This window comes from Bombyx mori, chromosome 4, assembly GCF_030269925.1.
Source record: "Bombyx mori chromosome 4, ASM3026992v2".
Classification (NCBI taxonomy): Eukaryota; Metazoa; Arthropoda; class Insecta; order Lepidoptera; family Bombycidae; genus Bombyx; species Bombyx mori.
Window position 1 is genome coordinate 16,084,667 of NC_085110.1, and position 12,933 is coordinate 16,097,599.

General features: G+C 35.4%; 1 protein-coding gene across 15 annotated transcripts in view; it reads left to right on the top strand.

Moving 5' to 3' along the window:
* The window catches only part of LOC101737740 (patronin), a 70,890-nt gene that overhangs the window by 23,881 nt on the left and 34,076 nt on the right, over positions 1–12,933 (top strand). For all 15 annotated transcript variants that reach the window (XM_062668373.1, XM_062668379.1, XM_012694529.4 and 12 more), the window contains exon 2: positions 1,272–1,367. In XM_062668373.1, coding sequence (XP_062524357.1) covers positions 1,272–1,367 — 96 coding nt within the window. The remainder of the gene's footprint in view (positions 1–1,271; positions 1,368–12,933) is intronic.

Sequence of the window (12,933 nt, forward strand, 5' to 3'; positions counted from 1 at the left end):
TCGTAAAATTGAACTTAATTAGAATGTATTTGACTGACGTCAATTGTGTTATGGGCAAATTAGGACAAGGCTTCGTATCTGTTCCAGCTACTGATCAATGTGTTGACAATAAGCGGACGTTGCCATAATGTATTGGACGACGGTGCTACAGACAATAATTCGACCCTGTTATGCAGAACATATCCAATCAACAATTTCATAAATTCAAGTTAGACGTTACGCGAAAATGGGCATAACGTGATTCAGATTAGTCCCTCAGAGTCCATTAAAGACAGGGCGATGCGCGAATATTATAAATATATTTTACTATTTATTTGAAGTCGTAACATTCATTCTACTGCCAAACCAGTTGTGCAGTTTTTTAGTTCCTAAACGTACTTTACTTCCTAAATTTACTGTTGTTTACTCGAAAATAATAAAACTATGCTTGGTTCTTTTCTGCATAACACGGTCGAATTCTAATGGACATTAACAGGTTAAATGGGTGTTCTATTATTACAGTAATGATCTTTAATTAATTATCTTTGTATCGTTATTTCGTAATATATTTACATAAAGGGGGCGGGCTCAATGACTCCAAGCTTTTTAAATTTTAGGTCCGAAGGTAGTATCTGGATTTTTACCTAGACGTTGAGGAGAATCTGACAGGGCACGTGGGGTGTGATTTATTAACAGCTGCCCGAGCGCCTCCGTCGGAGACTTAATAGCTCAAACGCAGCTGCATCGCGAATACATCTAGTACCGGATTGTAATTGTGACCCGCTAAGAAGATCCGGCGAGAAACTCAGCCGGGATGTTATGCGTTAGACTAGTTGACTCTTTCACGAGTTTGACGTATATGGTTACCACGACCCCTATATCTGCTGCTCTGTGTTAGGCTCGCTACTGTTAATAAGCAACGAACTCCTCTACCTTCAGGGTCCACAGTACAGTAGTCCGAGCGACCATTACACCAAATGTCACATAATTTCCGCATTTATCATAAAATTTTATATGTGACTAGCCGTACTCGTCCGCTTCGCTGGGCATTTAAAATTTACATTATTATTTATTGTCATTATTATTAGGGAGTTCAACACTCATATAAATATTAGCCTATCCATTAAGTACATGTATTTTCTACGTAGATACCAAGTCTCAAGTCAGTCGGATGCATGGTTCAGTAGTTATAACGGAACATCCTTAAAATCACTGTAGATTTATATATTATAATAGTACAAATACTCTGTATTTCAGAATGATAAGTGATATTTTTCTCATTTTTGTTGCAGTCGAAACAGCGGGCTTCAATAAAATGGTTGTTATCGAAGGCCTTCAATAACAGGGTTCCGGAAAATCTACAGGAGCCGTTCTACAGAGATCACGAGGTGAGGAATACATTATTTTGTACGTATTGATATTACGAGATATTCATTTTGTTCCTTATTTATTTTTACATTATTTTTGTGTTAAAAAGATGTATAAAAAGTAATCGTGTTAATATACTGCACACCGTGAGCACTGATAAATATAATTCACTTGACCATGTGTGTGCATATGAGCGAATGAAACTGACAATTTTTAGTAGGTACTTTGTTTTGAATCACTTTGAAACTCACCTTAAGAGCTGGGCTTCAAATTAAAGTGTGAAATAATTTTCAAAACATGTAAAGATTAGTGAATTTATAAATCAGCAGTAACGATGAAATTTAGGGACGTCGTTTAAAATCGAAAAGGTTATTTATTTACCGAATTTGTACAGTCAAAGGAGATTGAAAATGTAAAATAAAAACATGCCAAATATAACGGAAAACGGCAATACTGGAAAGATTTTTAAATTAATTTGATACGGATTAAGGTTTTCGTAACCGTCTCATTTGTATGTTGCGACGTAATGCCGTCTTAGATCTTGTTAGCTCTTTTTTAATTTGCCTAAGTAGGTATTAGGCTATTATTAAAAACAAGTTTAATCGTGTCGCTGATACACAGTCGTGGCTACGACTTTAGACAATCCTCTTAAAAAAATTATTTGTAACTACGACTTTGTATGTTCCTGAACATTTAGTTCGTAAGATTGATAGTTTGTTAACAATGATTTTCTAGAAATGTTCAAATTGGTGACAGTCAACAACTCTATCCTGACTGACAGGCAAAGAGCCTGGAGATTTCAGGAAGATATACTCTTTTATTTCACCTCCTCCTCCTAAAGGGTGGAACATATTTAAGATTTTTGAGTCATGTTCATGCCTCATTTTAAGTACATAATAATACTTTTTATAAGCAACACGTATCCATTATTTCGTTATTTTTAATAATTAATTGCGAGGATAACCGCGGACCACACCTTGTATATTGTAAAATCTTTGAATATTATTTCATTCGTCATAACTGATAAACGTTCTTCCGACTCTAATGGATTGTTGACCTGAATTACTTTTTGGATCGATTCTTAGATCAGTTTCTATTTACCATTAAAGAATCGTTTATTTTTAAATTGGTAACTCATAACGAAGATTAATACAATGAGATCGCCAGTGACTCCAAAGCTCCCGAATAATAAGGAAATTGTATGGTGTACATTAGAATACCGTGAATAAAGAGGTCCTTTATAACTCAATACTAATGTGCTTTCAGTTTTTTCGAAAGTTACATCTATCTACGTAGTTCATAGTATCGTTTACTGTCAATTGTGTATAGCATCCTTTTTAACAACATCTTTATTGTGTGCCGGATTATTGTGTTGGAAACGTTCGTAATTGAAAGCTCCCCTGGCAAAATGGTACGAAATTTGGTGTACTTGCAACGATGATGCAATGATTCGAGGTGATTGAGGGTAGGTACTACAATCTTGCGTTTTCGTATGACGAAGCAACTGCTCATTCCTGTTTTAAGGGCGTAAAAGCCGTTATAAAATACAAATGTGGCTTCAGCCTTGTGTCGTAACTCGTAAGATAGGTTACGGAATTCATATTGCAGTGATATAGCTGCGGAAACCATCTAACACCAGGTCATCCGTGGGCGTGTGTGGCGCATCTACCGACTAAAAAAAAGAAATAATCACTTGCAATGGAGAAAGTAAAGATTAAAAATTATATTGTTTATTATAAGCTTGTCTTACATTGAAAATATGTACGAGTTAATTTGACATTTATTTATACCTAACGCAGTATACAGTTTTGAGATGATAGAAGTACTACACCAGTAATCCTTCAGTCATATTATACTATTATACCGCTCTAATCACCGATATCGCCTACATTTTAGACAAATATTAATAAAGTAATAAAGATAAACAATATTTAATATATTCTCAATTTGACCACAGACTATAAGCAATAAGAAAAGTTTGACAATAAACAAATAGTATGCGTGCGTGTGTAATGTTTTTTTTATTGATTTAATGTATTTTTTATGCATAATTATAAAAAATATTAGTATTCTGCACTCCTTCTCTATATTCTCTATAAATGTGGGAAATTTCATACTCTTTCGTCCGCGTAATATTCGTAAAAAAGGGTACATAGTTTTTGCTTTACGTATTAATATTTAGATTATAGGACGTCGAATGTGGATTTCATTACCCGTTTTGTCTTTAATTTTGGTATCGCCCTTGAGTCTCCCATGTTCAGTCGAATATTGATCCGTACCACGGCTGCCCGGAGTCGGTACAGCTGAAGTCACGCGAGGCTACGTTCAGTGCCGAAGAACCGTGCTTTTGGGAGTGCCGACTCATTACGTGTTCGCGGGTGTGCTAATAAGTAAATAACGTTTAAATGCGGTCAGGGTGTGAAATGTCATGGCTGTCACTAAGCGTAAACGAAAGCAAAAAAACAAACGATATGTAGGTATTCAATTTACATGAGAAAAAAAAGATACTTTAATACCCCTTGTTGTAACAAGACAAAGTATTTTTTCTTTATTAAAATTTTTCTTATTTTATTTTAATTAATTGTCTTGGTAAGTGAGCAATTTTTTTTCGAGTTAATTCAACATCTTAAACTTGATGAAAACTACGTTAAGGAATACATAGCTGAATACAAAGCCAGTAAAAATGCGTTTAAAAAAATTTTCTTCTTCATGTCCTTATCCCACATAATTTGGAGTCGGCGCAGCATACTCTCTGATCATGCTTCATAGGAATTTGTCATGAGTTTTACGACTGGCCGCCTGTTTGACGTTAACCCTCCTTGGATTATATCTTTAGTAGTATATCCATTGCAACGTGCCACACGGACTAACTTTCTTTCTTTGGTATTTCTTTTACTACATTCGTTTTTTTATTCTATGAATTGTATTTTATTTATCACTTGTACTAAAATTTTAGATTTTCAAATACTAAAATATAAAAAATATCACATTTTTCATAATACATAGTCAGGTCATAAATTCTGTCACATGTTTAATGTAAAATAATTGAAACAAGTTTATTCATTATGTAACCATTCATATACCAAAATGAACTTAATAAAACATAGATTCTTATGACACTAAAGTTTATTCAAAATTACCTCCGTGATTTTGAATACAGGCCTTCAATCTGCGTGGCCAGTCGTCTATCGCAGCACGAACGAGGTCCATGTCAATATCGGCGGCTGCCTTAATCAAGGATGTCTTGAGTGACTCCAAATTGGGATGAGGCTTTGAGCACGCCTTTTCCTCCAAGTGTTGCCATATCTTGTAATCTAACGGATTCAAATCTGGACTGGAGGAGGGCCAGTCTTCGTGCCGGATGAAGTTGATTTCACGCGCCGCCAGCCAGTCTTGTGTGCTCTTCGCTCTATGAACTGGCGCCGAATCTTGTTGGAATACCCAGTGCCTGTTATTGAACATGGTATGAGAAACAGGTACCACAAGGTTCGTCAGGACTGTATTTTGATACACAACTGCATTCGTTTTTACACCTTTCTCACTAAAATGTACCTCTGTTAATCCCCAACAAGAAACTCCCAACCATACCATGAGCGAGGATGGAAAATGACCTCGTTGGACACGCGGAATACGGTTGCTCGCTTCTTCACTACTGTGTGCGTACACCTTATAATTTTTTTTGTTGTAGCTCTCTTCTACGGTAAAAATTTTTTCATCCGAAAAAAGAATTTCCCGATATTTTTTTCCCGCGTACCGCTTCAACAAAGCGCGGCATCTCTTCAGTCTCAGGTCCATTAGACGAGCATTCAAACGATTTCCTGTTTTTCTTCGATATGCCCGAAGCCCTAAGTCTTCATTTAACACCCTTTTCACAGTGGTTCTGCTTAACCCCATCTGAAGGGCCAACAGTTTCTGCTTACGTTTGTGATTTCTTTGAATTCGCGCCTTCACAGCTTTTATCACTGCTGGAGTCCTAACAGACCGAGGGCGACCACTTCTTGACCTGTCATCTACACTAGAGTCTTCATTGTATCGTTTGATGGTACGATAAACGAATCTTTTGGTTATATTCAAATTTTTCAGTATGTTAAAAATTTGAATTGGCGCGTAACCGCAACGATGCAACGCAATAACTGAAACACGGTCTTCTTTAAGCGTCCGCTCCATATTTAAAAATGAGTAAAATTCTAAATGTATACTATTTTTATTTTCATGAACAATTCGAAATTCGGGTTCAATAAACTTTTTTGTGGCCAGCATTCTAAAAGAAAAGTTTTTACTGTGTGACAATACTTATGACCTGACTAGGTATAGTTAAAATGTTATTATATTGCTAAAAAGTTTATGGATGTAAATAAAATGTCAATAACCCTTGTTATGGAATAATATCTTATTGGTGAGAGTAATATAGGAAACGTGCATACATTACTTATTAGTGGGATAACAATCATCGAGTGTATTCGGCTAGCAGCAACCTGCAAGGAATGTATAAATAGATCGTTACCAGCATAGGTGATCTCTGCGTCTAGTCTGCGCCATAATCTAATTATCAAGCACGTGTCAAAGTTTAGTAAAAGACTTAACATCTGAAGGTACAGCGGAATAGGTCAGATAAAGCGGCGATCGGATAGTTGACTAACGCTAGAAGTCTCCGTAAAGAAATGTGATTGAATATATAACGTATCTGGATATAATGGATATAAATAGATATAATTAAAATATAAGAACTCTGACACGCACATTTAAAACTATTGATCATTATTAAAAAATAATTTCTAGCTTTTTTCAGCAAATCGAGTGTTGGTACAAAAATTGGATTGCACATGTGAACGTTAACGTTATTTAAGGCAGTTCGTTCTCAGTGTGTCATAAAAATAAAGTCTCTTATTGCTTCCTTATTTCTAAACCCATTTTAATTTTATACTCCTACGTTTTATATTGACGAGACACAGATATGAACACTTGGCAAGCGAAAATTCAGTTAGAACTATAAAATTTTACATTATCTGTATTTTGCTTTGAATCGGATATTTAATTAGCTCATGCCCAAGATGTAATATTTTGAGTAATATCACTACAATGCTCAGTATAGTTAAGGGTCTATTGCCCAAAACACGTCGTCTCGGATCCTCCCGATCCACTATCGGTGCTTTTAGGCACCGGTCATCGTTCTTGTCGAACCCGTCGCTTGCGACGAAGGGCTCGGCGAGTAAATTAATCCACAGACACAGCCCACTGAGTTTATCGCCGGATCTTCTGGGTGGGTCACGTTTCCGATCCGGTGGTAGATTCTGCGAAGCACGGCTCTTGCTAGGGTCAGTGTTAGCAACGTCATCAGATTTGAGCCCCGCGAGCTCACCTACCAATTCGGCGAATCTAGAATAACGTCTCGAGGTTACTAGAATAGGTAGGGGAAAAAAAGGTCTATTGTTTTAATGTAAAGGCGAATTTCGATTAATGCAAGCCAAGTTTGTCGTCGTTTGTCGTTGCGTTGATGATTGGTTGAGTTCTCAGAAGCGAGAATGTTTATCAACATCAGTATTTAGTGCGGATATTCATTTACGTTGTTGAGCTGCCAAAGAGTTCAAGGACCTATTTGCTTACAACTTCGATCCCTTGTTGCTATTCAAAATTATTTATATAAAGTCGTCTGCTGGTTCGTCTTACGTGATATTTGATATCTAACGCATCCTGCTCATACCGCAACGTGAAGGTCCATCTTGAAACATGAATTCGCAGTTTTGGGATATCGACTATCCTGTATCGATTATCGGCTATTCAGTTATATTACACCAGCATCGCATCTTACGTTACTTATCCTCATTGTTATGGTAAGAGTAACCTGATCAGAGATATCTTCCAGATTTATCGAATGTCATCGACTTTGGGAAAATAATAAATTTGTAGTTGATGATAATCATTCAAATGTCGTCTCCTGACATCTTGCCATTCGTTATGCGTCGTTACCGCTATAGGTCATGGCAATAATTCAATTTACCTTTTATCAAAATTAACTATTGTTTGCTAATATATTCCCATTGCGAGTACGATATTAATGGAGGCTTTATAAAAGCCAGTTATGTCTGTCTGGCGGATTAGTTTGCAATGTACAAGTTGGATGAACTCCTATTTGTACTTGCTTTGTTTCTCAATCCTCTTTATGTTATCATTTTAGTTCAAAAAAAAAGCGCACATAAAGCGTGTTGGTTTATGCATTAGGTCCATATTTTTTATTTTTCCATATTGTCCATATTTCTGTGATATAATTGGTGATGCAATTGTATTGCACTTTTTTTTGCAAATTGTGTCTGAGCTATACTGTAGACACTGTTTAGCGCTTATCGGAGTCCATAGATAACACAAACGTAACTACAACTGTCAATTTGAAAAACCGGAATAACCTACCTACCCTGTATAACGAATTGGAACGCTTAGTAGAAATAGTCAGGATTGTGGTCCTAACACTGGCGGAACAACATAAACTGCGGTTGTTTCTGTCCTGTCGATCTCATCATGGATAGTTTTCCACGATGAAAATAGTCACTAATGAACGCGCCACAATTCACCCACAAAAACAAAATTAATTTGCCATGTTTGAATTAAATACTCCGAGTTCGACGATCCGCCTCGCCATCAACATAAGGCTCAAAATCAATTGGCATTCCGTTTAAAGTTGTGTTTTTAAATTTGTCGCGTCGTTAAAAATAGTCGACGTCGTTTCCGCCTTCGGGAAACTGTGCTCTTTTGTTCGCATCCGTAGTCCGATGACTCAGCTGATGTTGTAACGTGTGATAGGGGAGCTTTTCCTAGTTTTATTTACGGTTCAATTCGCGGTACTTAATTCAGCAGCTGTTAATGACTATGCCGTGATTATGATTGGCATTGATGAACACAACAAACCTGAGTTAGCGGTATTAATACATGTGGAAGTCAACGACCCAACACATGCATTCGTCTTGTGTAGAGTAAAAAACCAAATAAGAAATAGTTAAACACGTTGAATATCATTTTTTGCTATTGAATTTGGATATTATTTTGAGAGGTCCAGGTTTGATGCTAAAATCAAAACTAAAAAAAACTTTGTTCCAAATAGGTTTTTGAGGGGAATTGTAAATCGTCATGTTTTACTACCGATTCGAACTGGTTAATTGGTCGTTATTTTCCAATCTATAACTATATATTTATCCATATGTATATTACCCAAATTTACACAATATTACTAAATCAATAGATGTAATAAGTATATCTTTTAATTGAAAGTAATATTCGAAGTGTCCTATGTGTATGAAAAGTTTACATTAAAATGTCGTTTTCGCCATAAACATTTTTCAGGCAACACGACGTTTTAGAATTTATTTGGAATTTATTTCGTATTGGTCAAAGATATTCGTATTATTCCTCTGTGAAGATCAAATTGAAACTCAATTTAATTCGTGCGTGTCTATCACATAGTTGCTATTAAAATATATAACTTGAATTATAAATTTGAAATTCAAAATAACCCCGGAGGTTTGTTGTAATTTACACACTAAAATGCATAAGTTCAGCTCTAATGCTTTGAATTTTGGATGTCTATGAATATCTTATATATAGTTTCGCATCAATGAATCCTGTGATTCACCCATTCAATAGTAGATAATATTAAAAGCGAGTTGGATTTCACGAAAATAAAGTGATTCAAATCGTTTTCGATTTGATTCGAAAGGTCAATACTTATTTTAATTATAACTGTGCAAAGGAATTTTTGTGTGTATCATTTAATGTTCTCGTAACTCGCAAAAGATTATTTTATTCGTATACTCTATATTATTATACTGAATTTATTAAAATCGTTGTGAAAACTCCTTTTATTATAACCAATTACAATTGAAATGTACACAAAGCAAGTCAACATGTATCCGGTGGAAAAATAAAGGATCTGAGAGAATGTTGCCGCCGCCGGCGCCGCGGCGCTTTCCTCCTTGACCCTCCCCGGTCTCAGACGTCGCGCGACATGTCGCTTTGTGTTCTCATGTTCCTCATGTCGTTTTGTCATGCCGACCGCTCGCCTTAATTACACTCGTGTACCGCAAGGTGTATTCATTTTATCTGTTTAATTTAACTAGAGGTCCCGCAGTAGTCGAAATTCGACTATAATTAATTATGATTGTATTTTATACTTCTATAATCACAAATTTCGAAAAGACTACACTATAAAAAGTATTAACAAAGACAAACAATATTTAATCTATTCTCAATTTGACAACAGACGTCAAGAACAAAAGTTTGACAATAAACAGTATGTATGCGTGTGTGCGTCAAATACATGGTATGTAGTGTGTGTAATGTTTTCTTTATTGATTTAATGTATCTTTAATGCATTATTTTAAAAAAAACATTAGCATTGTGCACTTCTTCTCTATATTCTCTATAAGTGTGGAAAATTTCATACTCCTCCGTCCGCGCAATTTTCGTAAAAAGGGATACAAAGTTTTTGCTTCACGTATTAATATATAGAAGATAGCGACTTTATTTATTCTTACAACGGCTCTGTCTGCCTAATTCTATTTTAAACGTGCTATTTGAGGAACAACTTAATATATGTTTGTCTCAGGTTAAAATGTCGATCTTGTGTTTTAATGTGTCATTCTGTGCACCTGTTAGTACAATATAATTACCATATTCAACCCATCTTTTTTTCTCCATAAAGGAATTGAATTATAGGCCGATTCGGAACCGGAGAATCGAATATACCTATTCGCTTTCAGCGAATATTCTTCATAAAGTTCAACGTTTCAACTAACGGTACCTACAATCGTACAGTTATTGAAATTAATATGAAAATGACAGACTGTAAAATCGATTAAAATACTAGTTTTGACTATAACGTTCATGACTGATTCAAAATCGATTTTTAATACATTTTTGGACTATCGAGTTAAAATTGGAATTAATTCATAATGACATTTTAATAGGTATGGAATTATTTGAAGCATTGGAACATAGGATTGATTGCTTACTGCTGGTTGTGGTTTTCAAAGGACAATAATTTAAGTACAATTTGCTTCACATTTAAAAATATCGCACCTTCGAATATTTCTTAGATTTGTGTTAATTGTTCAATCTATGTTAGTTTCGCTAAAACAATTATATCATTGCGGTTACGCTTGCAAAGCTATGAGATTTATGTGGTTCTGTTGGTCTTTATGAAGGATAAACTATCTGACTTCCTTCATTATAATACAATTTTAAGTTTAGAAGTGAAATTTCATGTTCTTATTATTTGATTTCTGAACTCGTGATATCGAGCGATGTTCTCTTCATATTGAAGTACAACATTATTGAGTTTTGTCCGAACTCATAAAATTTCCTTTTTCGATCGTGAAAGTTAATAAAAAATCTATCAAATCAATTGAATTTACGAAAAGCGTTTCGGCTCCAAATGAATTGTCTCAAACATCGACGAAACCGATTGGTCATTCGTTTATTTCTTTCTAAATCAAATGCAAGAGTTTTGTATCGAGAATGCAGTCAGTCACATTTTCATGTAACTGTTTATATGCACGATATCCGATTACGTTAATCGAAAAAAAATATTAGTCGTACAGACTGAAAGTGAGAGTTGGCGAGGTCGTATGTTACATTAAAACTATTAACGTCATTTAAAACCGCACGGTCAATGGGATGATAATTTTTTTAATGTCGTAATGCTTGATTTTGTAGCGTGAAAACCGGTTGTTTAGACTCGATCTGCGAGTACCACTAGTCAGGCACGTTTTGCTACGAACGATCGTTTATCTTCCGATTATACAACCATTGGAATCTCATATCCTCGGCCTATAATTTTATGTATAGAAGTATATATGAATGTGTTAGAGTTATAATGAAATTCCGAGGTTGCTTATTTTTAATATATCTGGTGTTTATTGTACCGTATATTGTACCTACCTTCGCTGTATCACCGGTAGGCTGTCTGAAAGACACTAAGCAAGCAGATTTTTTGTTTTGTTTTTATTAACCGAATTCACTGAATGATATTCGAATTATTTAGCAGATGCTTTATTAAATTCAAACTTATGCTATTGTGAGATTAGGTCGTTATTATATTAGGGGTGCGCGTTGTTCAGTGGCGAATGACGCCATTTAAACGAATTCCGTCTGGCGAACTACACCCGTTTCGACGAGGCCAACCACTTTACCCCTATATTAAGTTGTTGAAGACGCTTCGGTTCCTTTTATACGCAGAATGAACTTAACTTTCTTTGGATGTTTAATATAATCTTCAAGTGTATTTAGGTTCAATTTTGGATTTTATTTCGGTTAAGCTTAATCGCTATTTGAAGGGCCATTGAGAAATCCGCCTTTTCTCTTAAGGTCTCCCCAATTAATTTGAGTTTATTAATTTAGTTGATTGCTGACATATAGAGTTAGTGCATACGATTAGGCACTAACTGTTTTATAGCTTATGACCCGAATATACCCATTTTTACTGGTGTAGATGGTCAGGTGGGTTCACCTGGCGGTAGGCGATCTCGTGAAGTCGATGTTTGACGTAATCGAAATATTACATGGTACTAATATTATTCCACGCGTTATGGGCGTGCATTTAAAGTTTAACAGCGAATTTCATTCTGTTGCTTAATTAATACAGCTCTGACAATTTATAAATATAGGCATGTGATTGTGTAAGTGTAGTTAATGCAACGGTCGTTTAAAAATATCGGAATTCGATTCAACTTCGGTCGCTTTTGATGCAGAGTTACGTTTTATACAAGTAATGTGTGTCGAATAATAACGTTTTTGTTTGTATTTAAAAAAAAAAGCGTTGTCGAATCCTTATTTTTTACGGTTCTGTATGATCTATTACCGATTCTGTCACCGATCGCGGCTGAAGTCTCAAATCGTTTTTATTAACGGTTGACACGCCCTTCAAAGCCGAACGCATAAATGATTTGCTTCAGTTTGGATTTTATGTTTTTGAGGTTTAGATCAATAGCTTTAAGGGTGGCACCTATAATACCTACGCCACGCCATTCTGACATCCAACAAATTGAATCACTACTTTACAAGCCTTAAAATCAACTAACGATCTCTTCAGCCTTATCCAATCATGCTCCAGGTGCCCATGTCCGCTGTCCTTTGCTTTTCTACAAAAGTTGACCGATGGCTTGTAGGAGGTTCAAATAATTAAATTGCAACCGACAAAAATGTAATAACCTAACACAATTTTAAACTTAAATGGACCGTAAGTGTTCGCTTGACGACACAATTTACAATAATACAACACAAGGAATTGTCTCAGTATTGTAAATCCCAATAAAAACTGGATCAAGAAGTGTCTTGAAGAGTTAGGTATCTACGGATATAGGACGCGACCTGACATTGATCCACAAAGGTCCGCATAAAGATTTCGTTCGTTTATTATTCGCATATTTAGGTTTGTCATGCTGAAGAGAAATCGGAAATTTTGTTTTTACCTGATAGAACAATGATACTGTGGAGAAATTACGAAATATAATAACGTTTAATTGCAATTTTATCACATGATTATTTAGTGCGTACTTACCCTTTATACTATTATAGTTAGACACAGATGTAGTTTTACTG